The following is an 18,075-nucleotide window of genomic DNA, read 5'->3' as shown; positions in this document are numbered from 1 at the left end:
GCTGGAAACACATGATTTCCTTGTTGTGACCCTCTATCCATATATGGCTTAGAATGTAATCTTGAGAGTAGGAATTATTTTAGGTTCTGTATTTATATGCTCAACAACTAGTACAGAGCCTGGCAAATAGTAGCTGCTTAATAAATGCTTGTTGTTAGGTCCACTATAGCTCTAAATGCTGTGGGTCTGGTATTGGGGAGGGTCCTTTGGGGAAAGGAATGGTGCCTGCCATCAGGAAGAGACACTGTCATAACACTAGTTACAGGAGCATCCAGTACAGATTTAGAGGGATCTTGGAAAAGGGACTGGTCTCACATACCATATTTTACTGCATAATCATCATACCCTGTTTTTTTAGTCCAAAAATTGGTTTATAGCCTTTCATTGTGTGCTTGTCACATGGTACAGTTCTGTTCATCATGCTGCTTAAAAGGCAAACAGAGCAGCAACGTATTCACCAGAGGCATATGGATGCGCATTAATCCCTCGTGCCATGCAAACAGTGAGCCTAGAATTCTCAGTGCGTATGCGTAGTCAGTATATTTCCAAAAGCTGACTTGTGTGTTCTATTTAAAGTGCTATAGTGCTAATGGTATTGTCACTCAGCTCAATAAACAGCCATAGGTACAAGGGGAGCAAGCAGACAAGTGAAGCCTCCATGAATAAGTCACATGGTAATGTAAGACTTGCATCTTCCCATGCTAACTAAACTGTACAGTTTGTCTGCCAGTGATACATTAACATGGGAAGCATTTCTTTCTGTTATGGGTAAATATTAAAAACTTCTGCAGGCTTCAAGCTGAAAGTGATTATGTTTGCTGATCAGCATGGAAACAGAGCTGATGAAAAAGTTTTCACTGAGTGAAAAGTTGGTATGAGACTGGTGGAAACTAAAAGACAAGTAATATTGGCACAATTTTTTTTTTAAACTTCACCTAGTAGTCGCACCCCACTTTTTTGCAAAGAAATTTGGCATAAATTCTGTGACACTTACATGATGAAATACAGTAGCCCAGCATAAAAATAAACATACACCCAAAAGATCTGACTGCACTAAATTGAAGAAATGGTAAAACCAGATGCACTGTCATTTACCCATCACAATTCTACAAATAGTTATTATATACCTACTATGTGTTAGACACTGAAATACAAAGCAAAAGGAAAGCAATCCCTGTCTTCCAGGCCAAGTTTCTTCACTTATTCCTTAGATTATTTTTTGATATTGGTACTATCCCTGCTTTTGATTCCATATACACACTGTATATGGATATATTTGTGTGTATATGTGTATATACATGCATATATATTACACACGCATATATATGCATGTATACATACACATATATATTTAGATAGTTATAATCATACTCATATGTCAATATATGCATTTATATAAAACCATACTCTATTTGTTTGTCCTCTGTTTCTCTGAGGTTGGATAAAGTCTCCCTTCATAGGTCAAAGTCTTTTCCTATTTTATAAATGCATTTTTTAATAGTTTCTTTTACATCTCCTCAACTTAGCCTAATATCTGTTTATATAGATACCACTTGTGTAGGTAGAATATTTGATCCCTTTGGGAAGGGCTTATACTTATCATGTGCCAGTCAGCCTATAAGCATTTATTAAGTACTTACTGTGTGCTACTATGCTTAAGGCTGGGAATACAAATAAAAGTAGAAAGAAAGACAGTCTCTGCCCTTTAAGAGCTTAGACTGTAATAAGGGATTAAAGCACCTAAAAAGAAACTGAAGAGTCAAATTTTGGGAAGATGCTTGTCTTAGGGCATGTTAGAGAAGGCTCTGAATGCAGCCCAGAGGAGAATGAAGAAGTTTCTAGCCAGGGTGCCTTCCTTAAATGGAAGTTCTTGAGGGAGCCATTCAATCTAAGGGAAAGGCCTGGGTAAGGGAGGGTGCTTCCATTGTGTTAATTCTTTGGCTGGAGTGAGCTCCCAAGATGAAGTGGTCCTTGAAACATGGTAGAGAAAAATCAGAGTGTAGACTGGAGAGAAATGAAGACCAAGATGAGGGGAAGAAGGTAGAGAAGTCAGGTTTCAGCTCAGTAAATACAGGGCTTCCAACTACTTAGAGCTAGCCCAAAAGGGTGAAGCAGTCTCATGACCTGGTGAGTCCCTTTCCCTGGGAGTTGTTATGAAGAGCCTGGACAAGCTCCTGTTGGGGATATTATAGAAACTCCCTACAGTGCTTTCCATGTCATAGACATTTAATTATTGTTCATTGAAATGAAAAAAGTTGTTGCTTCAAGTAAAGACTTGATTGGACAACCTCTCAGTGCACTTTGCAAATGCAGTCATTCTGTGATTATCACAGAGGGTGCTTGTCACCAAAGAATAAGGACTAAAATAAGGTAGTCTGTGAGGACATTAAAATGAGTATAACAGAAGGGAAGTCTGTAGGAGTTGAGAAATCATATTCAGGTGAGATTTCTCTTGGGTCTTGAGGAACTGACAAAATTTTGATAGAGGAGAGGAGATTGTTTGTGGTGAGCACACTACGTTCCAGTTGCTGACCGCATTGTCACTGTTTGTCTCTTATGCCTGGAATTCTCTCCCTCCTCATCACCATCTCCAGGCTTCCCTGGCCTCCTTAAAGTTTCAGCTAAAATTCCTCTTTCTGCAAGAAGACTTTCCCAGTGTCTCCTATGTTAGTGCTTTCCTACTGAGATGATCTCCAATTTGTCCTGTCTATGTCTTGTTTGTACATATTTGTTTGTACGTTATTTACCTTATTAGGTTGTGATTTTTTTCAAATCCACAGCCTTTAGCAGACTACCTGGAATATAGTAGGCACTTAATAAATATTTTGGAGTTAAAATTTGCCCTGCCTGTCTTAACATTAACTAGGCAGTGGAGGGTAAGGAAACTCAAGGTATATTTGGGAAAACTGGGAGGAAATGAAAATGGGCAAGTAGGAATGCCTTGAGTTGTGGGATGAGCTTAGACTTTATCCTATGAACAGGATAGATATATTCGAGGCTTCTGCTCAGGGCTGTGATACTGTCAATGTTGTGTTTCAGAAAGATCACTGAAGTTAAGGTGCAGGCAGGGTTTTGGGGCTTACCTTGGATACCAGCAGATACAAGGTGAGGGCAGTCAGGGGTAGCACCTCCCCTCCATGTGGGCTCTGGAAACAATGATGCCTAAACCATTTTCTCAGAGACTTTTCCCAAAGATACCCCAGCAGATATAATCCTGAACATCTCTGTACTGTGTTTATTATGACTTTAGATGAAAGAATCAACTACCAGGAACGAATGAGAAAGAAATTCCAGCTCATGAGGGATAGAAGCTTTCGTTCTGGGGAGCATCAACTCTTTCACCACCAATTCTCAGAGCTGCTGCTTTTTGTGGAGTACCCTTATAAGGAGAAGAAGAAACATGAGCTCCTATTCCAAGAATGGGAACATGGTGAGGACTTGGAGGAACAAGGAAAGTTCATAGAGGTGTCAGATTTATTTGATCGTTATTGGCCGACCAGAACCCAATTACGTACTGTTGTGCTGCAGGGACCTGCTGGTATTGGGAAGACTACCCTGGCCATCAAAGTGATGTTGGACTGGGCAGAGGGAAAACTGTACCAGGAGAGGTTCGACTATGTTTTCTATCTCACTTGCAGAGAACTGAACCCATTAGGAGTTAAAGTAATCAGTTTTGCTGATTTGATTGCCAGTGACTGGCCTGGCCCCCAGGCTCCCATGACAAAAATCATGTCCCAGCCAGAGAGACTTCTATTCATCATTGATGGTTTAGATGAACTGAAATTCCCATGTAATGAGCACAGATGTGATCTGTGCAAAGACTGGAACCAGCAGAGGCCAGTGCCCATCCTGCTGAGTAGTTTACTAAGGAAAATGCTGCTCCCTGAAGCCTCCTTGCTGCTCACTACAAGCCTCACTGCTTTGGGAAAATTTAGTCCTTTGTTAGAGAATCCACATCATGTGGAGATCTTGGGCTTCTCTGTGATAGAGAGCATAGAGTATTTCTGGAAATTTTTCAGAAATAAGGAATTATGTAAAAAAGCCCTTAATGTAGTACAAGGCAATGACCCACTGTTCACCATGTGCTCTGTTCCCCTAATGACCTGGATTATCTGCACTTGCCTGAAACAACAAGAGGAGAAAGGTCAAGATCCCCTCCAGGCTTGGAAAACGACCACTGCTCTATACATGTGTTATATCAATTCACTCACACCTGATGACAAGAACTTTATGCCTCAGCGCTTGAAGGGCCTTTGTGGCTTGGCTGCTGAGGGGATCTGGCAGAGGAAACTGCTGTTTGAGGAGGAGGACCTGAGGAGGCATAACCTAGAGGCAGCTGATGTCTCTGCCTTCTTAGACATGAACATTTTTCAGAAAGACAGTGGCTGTGAAAACTGCTACAGCTTCATTCACTTGAGTTTCCAAGAGTTCTTTGCTGCCATGTTCTACGTGATTAGCCCAGATGAAGAATGGGAGAAGAGCCCTGACTTCTCCGTCCCAGATGTCAAAACACTTCTGGAGGAATGTAGTCAGCTTGACAGCAGCTTTGTGCTGCCGGTGGTGCGCTTCCTGTTTGGCTTCCTAAATGTGGAAGTGGCAAGTGACCTGGAGAGGAAGTTCAGATGTAGAATGTCACCAGAAATCAAGTCACAATTGCTGCAGTGGGCTCAGGGAGAAACCAAAAGAAAACATGAAAAATACTTTTCTTTTAAGACTATTTTCCCAGAATATTTTTCTCATTTATATGAAACTCAAGATACTGAGTTTGTAACAGAGGCACTAGTTAACATCCAAGAAATCAAAGTAAATATTAGGTACCCGTATGAGGCCCTGAGTGCAGTTTACTGTAGTAAGCATTGCCTTGGAGCACAGAAACTTTCCATGTGAGTATCTTCATGTCTTATGTCTTGAAGGCTATACTAGCTCTTTGCAGACAGATTGAATTATGAATCTTTCTTATGAGGGAGCTCAGTGTTTTCTTTTCAACTTTGGACATGTGGCCAGCCCAGACTGTCACCTTGACTTTTCTTTGGGGCATAGTTTTGGGACAAAGAACCAAACATCAGGCCCTGCTGCACTTTAGCTTTTCTTGTGCCTGTGTGGAAAAAGAAGATGTTATTTTCCACCATTACATGTTAACTCCACTAAAAGCATGCTAGATTGAATTAGTGCAATTTATGTTACATTTGGAAGCAAAGAGATCTCTGTAGAGATGATATTATATCTTCATCTGAGGCAGGGAAAGAAAATGATAAAACTTGTGCCCAGAATTTCCATATCCAACTGAGATTAATTAAAGGATTTTCTGTCCCGGCAAGTGAAGGCCTGCAGAGTGGCAATGAGTCCAGGGGACTGCAGAGGAGGCAGTGGGGGTGGGGAGGAGGGTCACACAAGCTTCCAGGTCTATATCTAGCAGCTTTCCCCTTTTGTAGAGGAAACGTCCCATCTCTGGTGCATGTTGCAGATGGTGCCTCTCTTTTAAGAGCTCTCAGACAGTGACTGGTAGAGGAGTAAATGGCATTGTCGCACCTGCTTTGGAATAGTTGAGAATGTCCCTGGTTGAAAGGGCAAAGCAGGGAGGAGGGAAGGGAGGGAGAATTAGCCTCATCCCATAGTTGTTAGTGACAGGAGTTGCTCTTCATGACCTTGGTCGCATGCTAAGATACTCTCACTTACGCTGGTGACAATGGGCCCATAAAGGACAAACGTGCCCATGCTTATTCATAGCAGAATTCCAGATGCACCTTCAGCCACTTCACCTAGGCTTCTGACTCTGAAGTTCACCTTGCTGGTGGAGGGAACAGGTTAGTATTCAGTTGAGTACCTCACATGTTGGAATCTCTTGCACATATGAGATGGGTCAGCAGGAAATCATTTTCATGCTAAAATAAACCCTTACAGGGTTTCATCTTGCAGATGCATTTGAAACTGTCTTTTCTTAGGGAACAAGCAAGCTGTCTTTAGTAGCCCTGCTTGACAGCTTCGTTAGCTAGCTGGTTCTTGTACTCAAGGTTTCTGAATTTTCTTCTTAAAATCTTTGAGTTTAGTTTTTTCCCTTATATTTGCCAATTTCTGTCTATTTCCTTTATCTTTGATCGTAGATTTCATTTCATAGTTATCTATGTGCACAGGAATAGGCTGATACCTAGAGTTGCGTAAGAAAAGGCTCCCAAGGCGATTTTGGTGTCTGTGGGCTCCATGTACATTATTCTTCTCCATAAATTCTTAAAATCCTTAGGACCTTCTCCACGGGGCATATTGAGGAAAATTGGAGGCCCAAGTTGGAAGCCTAGTGTGACATCCAGCTCCCAAAGAAATCAGAATAAAATAAAAACTGAGGACACATTAGAAGGGGAAAATAACAAAAAATGATTCCTGAGCAGTGGTTGGTATGTTTAGAAAAATAGTCTTACCCCTCTGTCTTGGTGATTATGGGCTAAATATATTCGTATGAGCTTTAGGAATTGAATTAATCTCTTTTAGCACCAGCTGGGGGTGCCATCTCCTCTCCATTAGGCCCCTCTCAGAGTACTGTCCATTCTCTTATTTCAATAGCAGTTCCCTATTAGAAATTCTCCAATTACTGTGCCCTAGAGAGGGCTCTTGCTATAGTTAATTCTCTTGTGATCCTGACAGACTGAGTTTATCGCTATAAATTTTAGGCTTCTGAGCATGTTGGATATTTAGAGATCTTCTTCTCCTTCTCTAGGTAAGGATTTTTTCTCCTCCACTCAACCTAACTGATCTAGATAGTGATTTCAGGATTGCCAACGTGGGGGTTGAAGTAAGAAGGAGAAAGGAAAAGGTGGTAAGGAAGGGGTGGTGGTGGCATGAAGATTGATGGAACTGGCAGTAGCTAGTACTTGGATTTGGCCCTCAGAGTCCCAGGCATTTAATCCCATCTGTTCTTCTCTCCCTGAGAATTGCTGTCATTTGCTATAGGACATTTTCATTTTTCCCATACAAATAGGCACACACATTACTACTGGGAGGCAACTTGAGTGCCACTGATATCCCCAGCAAAGTTCTCTTATTTCCCTCTCTAGTTCTTGTCCTTGTGATATACCTGAGGGTGTTTGGGAAGATCTCTTCTCTGTGGTCAACAAGAATCAGAACCTGAAAGAACTCCACCTGTTCCATACTCGATTTGTTGATTCACGTATGGAAAACCTTAGTGCAGCACTAAGAAATCCAAAATGTGAACTGAGAAAACTGAGGTAAGTCTGAACTGGTCCTACAGTTGGGGTGGCTGCCTTTGTGGGAGTGGTGAAGTGAGGTAAAGAGCTGAGGAAGATATGAAAAATAAGGCCTTAGGAGAAAAAGAAAAGATAGTCCAGAATCTAAATGAGTGGGATGGTAGAACAATGAAAAGAGTAGTGGGGAAGAAGGGAGAGGAAAAGGGACATATAGTCCTTCTTGCTATTATTTGATATTGTTCGAGATATACTAGTTATAAAATTAGGAAAATGATGTTAAAGATACATATATTAGTGAAGAGAACACAGAATTATCTCTATTTGCAGATGACATGATAGTATACTAAGAAAACCCCAGAGAATCAGTGAAGAAACTAATCAATAATAGAATCATAGATGTAGAGCTGGAAAGGACTTTGATGACCATCTAGCCCAAGCCTCTGATTTTACAGATGAAAATTCAAACTTAATGACATTAAGTGATTTACCTGAGATCATACTGAAAGAGCTTAATCCAAGGTCATCTGACTCCAAATCCAAAGCACTTTCTACTACAACATCAATAAGGTAGCAGGACACAAAATTTATTCCCCTAAATCTAATGAATAAATCTTGTATTTCTGTAAAGTACAAACAAAAACCAGGAAGGAATGATGATAAAAGACTATTATTTACAACTTTGATCTCTTCTGATCTCTTGTCCTACATCACCAATTAATTGTGACATTTCAAACTGGATATCCCTTGGACATCTCAGATTCTACTTTTATAGATAGGCCACTGGACTTGGAGTCAGGAAGATCTGGGTTCAATGTTTGCTTCAAACAGAACCCTGGACAAGTCATTTAACTTCCCTGTACTTCAGTTTCCTCATCTGTAAAATGAAGGAGAGAAGCTCCAAGGTCTCTTCCTGCTCTAAATTTGCAGAATTGATTAATCTCCTCCCCCAGTATTCACTCCTCTTCCCACAGTTCCTCTTTCTGTTAAGGAGACCACCATTATTCCAGGTTTGCTGGTTTGTAATCTTGAGGTCATCCTTAGTTTCTCATCCTTTCTCATCCCCCGTATCTAATCAATTACTAGATCTTATTGATTCTATTTCCACAATCTCTCTCATCCTTGTCCTCTTCTCCAACCATGGCTACTATTCTAATTCAAACCCTTGACATCTCTCACTTCAGTTACTGAAATTTCCTCCACATTGGTCTCCCTGTCTCCCTGCCTTGTGTATATGTATGTGCATGCATATGTGTGTGTGTATGTATATGATAGGATCATAGAATATTCTGTCTAAAATATGTATACATACATATATACACATGCATATATATATATATATATCAATACATGTATCAATCTATTTGTAGTTATATCTATCTATATATATTCACATGTATAAGCACACACATATATACACTTTAGACGTTTTCTGCTTTTCATTATTTGGGTGAAACTTTAATTAATCCACAAGCATTTACAACCTACTTTGTATCATGCACTGTCCAAGGTGCTGGAGATAAAATGACAAGAATGAAAGAGTCCGTGCCCTAAAAGACTTTATTTTCTGTCTAGCTAAAGTTTACACAGGTATAGATTGAACATAAGGCCTTTCAGGGAAAGAACATTCTCATTTTTATTTTTGTATCCCTAGTATTTAGCATAGTGCCAGGTATTTAATGAAGGCTTGTTGACTGATCAAAATCCATTCAAAATGACAAAAATCAGAAAACATCTGAGAGTTAACCAACTAGATACACACAGCATTTAGATAAATACAACTTTTTACAGAAATAAATGGAGACAAAGAATTGGAGAAGGATTAAAATGGCATTGCTCTTTTAATTTATGGGTTTAGTATTATGCCAGTCAAGTTACCAAAGAAGTATTTTATAGAATCAGATAAAATAATTACAAAATTCTTTTGGATAATCAAAAGATCCAGTCTCCAGGGAAATAATAGGAAAAAGGTATAAATAAAGGTATTATCAGACCACAAACTTTGTTATAAAGCAGTAGTCACCAAATCTATTTTGTAGTGGTTAAAACAGAAGAATAGATAAGGAAAAGTGCCAAGATAAAAAAGAAATAGAAACCTTTGAAAACAGTATCCCACTGTTGGATAAACCCAAGAACATAATTTACAAGGAGAGGGATTCCTTTTTCAGCAAATTCAGCCATGAAAACCAGAAAGCAATTTGGTAGAAATCAGTTTTGATTCTCATGTATTATATTAAGCTCAAAATGGATTAAGTGAACCAAATATAAAAATAACTGGATGAGAAGATCAGGTACCTTTCATAGCTATCAGTAGGGGATTTCTTAAGAGTGAGGAAACATCATAAAATATAAACCAGAGAATATGACCATATAATTCACTTCTACTAACTCCTTCCCCAAGTCTCTGGAAAATTGGATTCTACTCCTGGAACTCTCCTTGACATTCATAGGCCAGCTCTGGCCTTATTTTGCTTTTTCCCAGGCTTACACAACATTTCTCACACATCTCCATCTATGCCACCCTAGACCCTTCAGACAATTGTATTTCAATCCTTCCTCTTTCCCTACCTCCTTTATGTATTTATTTCCCCTATGAAAATGCAAAATCCTTGAAGTAAGTGAATAGTTTGTTTTTATTTGTATCCTTAACATTTAGCACAATTCTAGCCCTCTGCTAATTCCTTGAATATTTTATCTTTCTAATTAGCACAAGAGATAAATGGATCAATAGATAAGAACAAAAGAATGGCAAAGAATAAATGACCACATGAAAATATGATCCAAATCAGTATTAGTAAGAGAAATATAAATCAAAATCACTCAGGTTTTATTTTTTACTCTGCATATTGGTGAATATGACAAAAAAGAACAACAGTCAATCTTGGAGATATTATGTGAATGTAGGAACACTAGGGCTCTGTTGGAATGGTGTAACGCCAATCACAATTGATGCTCTGAATAATTTTAAGGGTCTAATTGCATAGTATAATGAACTCTCTATTCAGCAATAAACTAAATATTGTTCAATAAAGTAAATCACATCATTCATAGCAACATCTTTATAAGCAAAAGATATCATCTATTATGTATGTACTCAGTATGTTATATGGTATATGGCATATATCATTTCATCCCCAAAGTCAGGGCATCCCAGGCTAGGGTCTTCCCTAGCATGATATATCCTTTAAGGGTTAGAAGAAAATATCACACCATGCACCCCTAGGTCACTATAAGAACAACGTCCTTAATCAATACACTGTGCCCAAGTACAGTCCTCTCCCATCTTGACTCCAGCCTGACTTTCAAACCCCATGGCCCCTCCTCAGCGGACCGACCACTCCCAGCTCTTGCCTGGGTTCAAATGCAGGCAGCTCTCTGCTACTGCTCCTTATCTCAACTCATAGCAACTGTTCCATTCCAAATTCTTCCTGCTTCTGCCTGATAGTTTGCTCCAGGGCCTCCTGCGAGGAGCTTCTCTGTCTAGGAAAACCATGCTTAACAGCTATAACAATATTTATGCACATTACCAGCACCTTCATCTCATTTCATTTTAACAGCTCTTAAAAGGGGCTTAAGCTAAACCTCCTTCCTGTGGGTGGATCTGCACTCTTCATCTCAATTTAATCATAAAGACCAATAGACAGGGCTTCTGTCTGAGAAATCAACACAGATCAACAGAGGGAGCATTGACATCACCAACATTCTTTCTGTTAGGCCTCCCTCCAAGCAAGTTCCTCTAGCCCACTCATGCTTGCTTCTCTCTCTCAGCTCTGCTTCTCTATCTACTCTCCCCTCTCCCTCTAAGCAACAGAATATATATGCTGTTTCCAATCAAAGACTCTTGATTCAATCCAAGACACTTGATTCAATCAAAGACTTTTGATTCAATCAAAGGCTCTTGATTCAGTCAAAGACAAGACTTAATTAAAGGCACTTGACTGGCTAAAACTCAATCCAGTAAAACAGCAAAAATTCCTACTTTGCTTGCCATTACAGATGGTGAATTGGTCCAACTATCCTTGGCATCCATTTAGAATTAAGCCAGAAAATTAGAAATCACTCATGTCTAATAAAAACCATTTTGCCCAATTACATGCTAACAAACTGGTAATTTAGAGATAATATGGGAATATTTGTCAAAATATAAATAGCATTTGTTTCTGTTTTGGCCAGAAACTCTGAAGGTCCCTTCCCATATTGACTAGTCTTTCTTAATTTCTTAATTTCTTTCTTTTTCTTTCTTTCTTTCTTTCTTTCTTTCTTTCTTTCTTTCTTCTTTCTTTCTTTCTTTCTTTCTTTCTTTCTTTCTTTCTTTCTTTCTTTCTTTCTTTCTTTCTTTCTTTCTTTCTTTCTTTCTTCCTTCCTTCCTTCCTTCCTTCCTTCCTTCCTTCCTTCCTTCCTTCCTTCCTTCCTTCCTTCCTTTCTTCCTTCCTTCCTTCCTTCCTTCCTTCCTTCCTTCCTTCCTTCCTTCCTTCCTTCCTTCCTTCCTTCCTCCCTCCCTCCCTCCCTCCCTCCCTTCCTTCCTTCTTTCCTTGCTTCCTTCTGTAAAGAGGTCATTCTGTCTTATTTAGCCTTAATCACTTAATGAGTGTTGCCGCAGTCAAACTGAGATCTGAGAAAGACTGTAGTTTAAGGAAGTCAAGGTTCCCCCTGCATTCTAGGCCATCTCCAGTCATCCTGATCTGGCGACTGGACCCAGATGACTCTGGAGGGGGAAGTAATTTTTGTGACTTTGCATAGCCCTCCCTCACTTTAATCCAGTTCACTTGCAAGTCAGGGCATCACCTTCCTGATTTCATTGTTATTGTGTTCGTCCTTCGTTTTTGAAGACGACCAGAGAAATGATGACATGACTTTCACCTGACTTTGTTTTGAGTGAGAGAGGGCTGTGCAAGGTCACCAGCCTCACTTTTCCTCCAGAACCACCTGGATCCAGTGACCAGATATTCATCAAGATGACTGAAGATGGCCCAGGATACTAATGGGAGACCTTGGCCCTTTTAGGCCAAGGTCTATTCGAAAGAGAAAGGAAGAGAAGGAGAGGATCTAGCCAGTAAACTCCAAGTTGACTGGGCATCCTCTGGCCATCCAATTTTACGCATGTGGAGAAAAGATGGAACAAGAACTAGTGGGTATTGAATGGCTTCTTGGAAATGACAATGTAACTGAGCAAATTATACTCAGATCTGTAACTGTTTATGAATAAAAACCAGGCAGTTAAGGATAGACATAAAGGACCTCAGCAGCGAAAGAATGGAAACCAAGGTAGATCTTTTTAATGTTAGATTTTTTTTAACAATTGTGCTAAAGGTACTGTGTCAGTTTGATTTGTTTTTTAATTTGACTTTTGAGATACTCAGCAGAATTATGTCATGTGGATATTTTTGTGATTTCTTTGATCCAAACCATTTGGGAAGCCTCTTAAAAGAACCAATGGTTAACATTTACTAAGTGGCTTCTATGTACCAGGCTGTGCTAAGTTTTGAGTTACAAGAAAAGGGGAGACAACATGCAAACAAATCTATATGAAGCAAGCTATAAACGGGATAAATAGTAAATTCTTAACAGAGGGAAAATGCTGGAATTAAGAGGGCTTGGCAAAGGCTTCCTATTGAAGGAGAGATTTTAGTTGGTACTTAAAAGAAAACAGGGAGGTCAGTAGTTGGAGCAGAGGAAGGAGTACTTCAGGGATGGGGCCAGAGAAAATACTAAATCTGAGAGATGGAGTATCTTGATTATGGAAGGCAGGAGGCCAGTGTCACTGGATTAAAGAGTATATGTCAGGGAGTAAGGTATAAGAAAACTCAAAAAAGTAGGAGGGACTAGGTTACGAAAGACAAACAGTGCTTTTTGTATTGGACCCACAGTAGTCATTTATGAGGAGATGAGGGTCTTATTAGATTAGTGGCAATGTCAGAGAAGAGAAAGGGGGCGTATTTGACAGATGTTTGAAAGTGAAATCAATAGGCCTTGGCAACAGAGTGGATATGGGTGGTTAGAGAGAGCCAGGGGTCTAGCATGACTCCTAGGTTATGAGCTTGAGGGATTGGGAGGATGGTGTTGCCCCTACAGTAGTATGGAAGATAAGAGTGAAGGAAGGTTTAGCAGGAAAGCTAATGAGGCTGTTTTGGACATGTTTAGTTTAAGAGATCTGTTAATATCCAATTAAAGATGTCTGAATGGCAGTTTGATATTGAAGGTCAGCAGAGAGATAGGGGCAACATAGATAGATTTGAGAATCATCAGCATAGAGAGGGTGATGTCATGGTTGTCTTTCAGAAGGAAGGACAACCAAAAACAACAACCACAACAATTACTCCTACTACTACCACTACTCCTCCTCCTCCTACTACCACTGCTACTACTACTACTGCTACTACTACTACTGCTACTACTACTACTACTACTACTACTACTACTACTACTACTACTACTATTACTACTACTACTTCTACTACCACCACCACCACCACTCTAATAGTCCCTCCATTATCTGTCCCCACCCTCCACCTTACTCTACCAATCTTTCTAAAATTTCTCCCTTATTCCCCTCCTGATTCTCAATCTACATACCCTTCTATAAGTCCTTCCCTTATCCTATCCCCTCACTCTCTGCTTTCTAAATTTAGAAGACTTTATACCCTTTTATCTGTATATATTGTTCCCTTTTAACTCATTTCCAATGAGAGGAAGGTTCCAGCATTACCAGCCCTCTACCATCATTAGCTTCTTCTTTATCAGTTCTTCCTTTCTTGCCTCAGTTGTATGAGAGAATTACTCCTTTTTTCATATCCATGCAGTTTTAAGTTTTTAGAATTACCCAGCTTAGTACAAACCTTTCTTTCAAACTATCCAAATAATGATAGTCATAAGAATACTGATCACATTTTTACATGTAAGATGTAAATAGTATGAATCCTTTATAATTGTTCTTTAATGTTTGCCTTATATTTCTCTTGGATCTTATATGATGAATTTTCAATTAAGTTCTGCTCTTTTTGTCAAAAAACCTAAAAGTCTTTCAATTCATTTAATGTACATTTTTTTCCCATTTTGGGTCATACTTAACTTTGCTGGGGAAGTTGCCCTTGGTTGTAACCACAGTTCTTTTGCTTTATGGAATATAGGGTTCTAAGACCCACAGTCCTGCAACATAATAGCTGCTACATCTTGTGTAATACTGATTATAGCTCCACAATATTTAATATTTTTCTTGTTGCTTGTAATATTTTCTCCTTAATTTAGGAGCTATGAAACTTGGCTATGATATTCCTGTAAATTTTCTTCCTGGAATCTCTCTCAGGTGCTGAGAGGTAGATTTTTTTCCTATTTCTGCTTTATCTTCTTGTTCTAGAACTCTGCAGCAATTTTACTTAATAATTTCATGTAATATTGTATCATTATCCTTTTTTGATCATATTTTCCAGGGAGTCCTACTATTCTCATATTATCTCTCCTGGATTTTTTCTCCAGGTCAGTTGTTTTTTCTGATGAGATGTTTCACATTCCCTTCTATTTTTTTTCTTCTTTTGATTTTTGTTTTATTTTTTCTTGGAGTCTTATGATGCCATTAGCTTTCCCTTGTCCAATTCTAGTTTTCATGGAATTATTCTTCCTTCATTAAATTTTTGATTCTCTATTTCTGGCTACTTGACTTTTTAATCATAATTTTCTTGCTTTTCTTGGATTGCTCTTTTTTCTTCTAATTTTCCTCAATTACTCTTATTTGCTTTTTAAAGTCCTTTTTAGTTCTTCCAAGAACTCCTTTTGTGCTTGGGATCATTTGATGTTTCTCACTGAGAAAAGAGTGACTTTTTACTTTTGCTATCTTCCTCTGAATATGAACCCAGATCTTCTCTTAGCTATCCATCAGTACATCCATCAGTAGCTCTCTGTGGTTGGTTTCTTTCTCCTTTGCTTCCTCATTTTTAATTTTATTTTAAGCAGCTTATTATTGATATTCAGGTTTTAGTCCCCAGGTGCAGGGAATGATGCCCCAGTGCCCAATTCTTAGTGTTATTTTCTGAGGTCTACCCTGGGGGGGCCAGGGCACTTTATGGCACTTGAGGGCTTTGGACACTCCTCTTCACCCCTAAGCCATAACTGGAACCCTGAGCCACTCTGTTCCACAAAGACTCTTGCTTACTTTGTTCCCTCTGGTGGCTGCAAACTACAGCTTTCCTCTCTGACCTGTAACTGAAACCAGGGTTTCTGTTCTACAAGTGCCCACAGCCAGCAGAGTCTCTACTCCTCTGCTACTGCACTCATGAGGTGTTGATAGCTTCTTCTCCCCTGCAGTAGCAGTATAGGACTACAGTCACAACATGGAACAGCACTGGCATCATGGAACCACTAAGTCAGCACAGCTGTGATTGGCATTCCTCAATAGTGGAAGGGCCTTCAGTCTTCTGCTCAGCCTACAATCTCCTCACTGTGAGCTGAGAATGAGGCTACCTCTCTGCCCAGCTGCCCCCAGGGCTTATTGTTTGTTGATTCAGTGGAGTAGACCTGGAAGTGTTTGCACTTCACTCACACCAAACCTACACTCTTAGAGGTGGAGTTTTTCCTGAAAATCTCACATTGTCTTAGGAGGAAAACAACTTTACCCTAACTTTCCTTTATTTCTGCTGCGCTCAGTTAACTCTGAGGCTCTGTTTTATCTTTCTTTTTGTGGAGGAAATTTGGAGAGCCTCAAGTTATCTGACCTACTCCACCATCTTCCCCAAATCTTCTGCATACTCTTTGTTTCTTACAGTGCCATAATATTCCATTGCATTCATTTGGTACAATTTGTTTTGCCATTCCATATTCAATAGGACCCACTGTTCTTCAAGTTTTTTTTTGCTATCAAAGAATTTTGCATTAATATTTTGTTTTATATGACCTTTCTGTCATTAATATCCTTGCTATATGTGCTCAGTAGTGAGAGACTACTGGGTCAAATCTTAAGAATTAATTGATTTTTTTTGGCAGGGGTGCACAATTTCAGCTTCTTTTTTCAGAACAGTTACACTAATTAATTCATAGGTATACCAAAGGTGTATTTGTATTCCTGCCTTTCCACATGCCTTCTAGCATTGATCATTTACATTTTTTTAACATCTTTGCCAATTTTCTGGGTGTAAGGTGAAGCTAAGAGTTTTTTCAGTTTACATTTCTCTTATTAGGTATTTGGGCCAATTGTTAATATTATTGTTGATTATTTGATTTTCTTCTGAAAGCAGCTTGTTCATACTCTTTGATTTATCTATTAGGCTGGGGGAGCTTTCAGTTTCCTAGGAATTCCCTAGCTATCACAGATTTTCTTTTAGATCACACCTCTGAATCCACTGGTTTGGTGAACTCTTGCCTCTGCTAATGCAGATCAGCCCCTGTTCTGCAACTTAAGGTCTTAGACAGTTTCTTGATAAATGGGCTGTGATAGTTGGCACAAATAGCTTTTCCCCACCGGACAGCTTTTTTTCTTTTTTTTCTTTTTTTCTTTTTCTTTTTTTTTTCTTTTTTTTTTTTCTTTTTTAATGTTTAACAATCACTGCCATACAATTGCGATTTTATCCCTCCCCACCTACCCCCCACTACCTCCCTCCCTCCCCACGACTGCATACAATTCTGTATAGATTCTACATATACTTTCCTATTGAGTATATTTTCACTATAGTCATGCTATGTAGTCAGACTAAGATAAATGAAAGAAATCGTATAACAAATCAGAACATGATACACAAACACATACACATACACAAACATGATCTGCTACATTTTGTGAATGACTTCCATATTTCTTTCTCTGAGTGTGGAAGGCATTTTGCCTTGAGATCCACCATTGGGATTTTTTTTTTTTTTTGTAAGAAGTTCTTGTGTTATTACAAAAATCTAAGTCTACCAGAAAAAACTCTCACACACTGTGGTTGTTGCTGTGCATAAAGTTCTCCTGGTTCTGCTCCTTTCACTCAGCATCAGGTCATATAAGTCCTTCCAGGCCTCTCTGAAGTCTTCTTGTTCATCATTTCTTATGGCACAATAGTACTCCATTACATTCATATACCATAATTTATTCAGCCATTCCCCAATTGATGGACATCCCCTTGACTTCCAGTTTTTGGCAACTACATAGAGTGCTGCTATAAATACTTTTGTACATATGGGACCCTTTCCCATTTTTATGATCTCTTGGGGATACAGTCCTAGTAGCGATATTGCTGGGTCAAAGGGTATGCACATTTTTGTAGCCCTTTGGGCATAGTTCCAAATTGCTCTCCAGAATGGTTGGATGCGCTCACAGCTCCACCAACAATGAATTAGTGTTCCAACTCTCCCACATCCTCTCCAGCATTTATCATTTTCTTGTTCTGTCATGTTTGCCAATCTTATAGGTGTGATGTGGTACCTCAGAGTTGTTTTGATTTGCATCTCTCTAACCAATAGTGATTTAGAGCATTTTTTCATATGATTATAGATAGCTTTAATTTCTTCCTCTGAAAATTGCCTGTTCATATCCTTTGACCATTTATCAATTGGGGAATGACTTGTATGATTATACATTTGGGTCAGTTCTCTATATATTCTAGAAATGAGGCCTTTATCCCTGAGCTTAGCTGTAAAAATTCTTTCCCAATTTACTACATCCCTCCGGATTTTGGTTGCATTGGGTTTGGTTGTGCAAAAACTTCTCAGTTTAATGTAATCAAAGTTATCCATTTTGCATTTCATAATGCATTCTATCTCTCCTTTAGTAAAGAATTTTTCCCTTCTCCATAGATCTGATAAATACACTATTCCTTGCTTCTCCAGTTTATTCATGGTATCAATCTTTATACCTAAATCATGTACCCATTTGGACTTTATTCTTGTGTACGGTGTCAGGTATGGGTCTATGCCTAAT

The 18,075-nt window shown here is 39.1% G+C and overlaps 1 protein-coding gene across 5 annotated transcripts in view; it reads left to right on the top strand.

Moving 5' to 3' along the window:
- Positions 1-18,075, top strand: part of LOC140504868 (NACHT, LRR and PYD domains-containing protein 12-like) — a 138,919-nt gene that overhangs the window by 6,608 nt on the left and 114,236 nt on the right. For all 5 annotated transcript variants that reach the window (XR_011967258.1, XR_011967257.1, XM_072610233.1 and 2 more), the window contains exons 3-4: positions 3,251-4,883; positions 7,047-7,217. Coding sequence is in view for 3 of the 5 variants with exons in the window: in XM_072610233.1 (XP_072466334.1) it covers positions 3,251-4,883; positions 7,047-7,217 (1,804 nt within the window). In the remaining 2 variants the exon portion in view is untranslated. The remainder of the gene's footprint in view (positions 1-3,250; positions 4,884-7,046; positions 7,218-18,075) is intronic.

Source organism: Notamacropus eugenii, chromosome 5 (assembly GCF_028372415.1).
Source record: "Notamacropus eugenii isolate mMacEug1 chromosome 5, mMacEug1.pri_v2, whole genome shotgun sequence".
Lineage (NCBI taxonomy): Eukaryota > Metazoa > Chordata > Mammalia > Diprotodontia > Macropodidae > Notamacropus > Notamacropus eugenii.
This window is presented reverse-complemented; position numbering and strand designations above follow the sequence as displayed.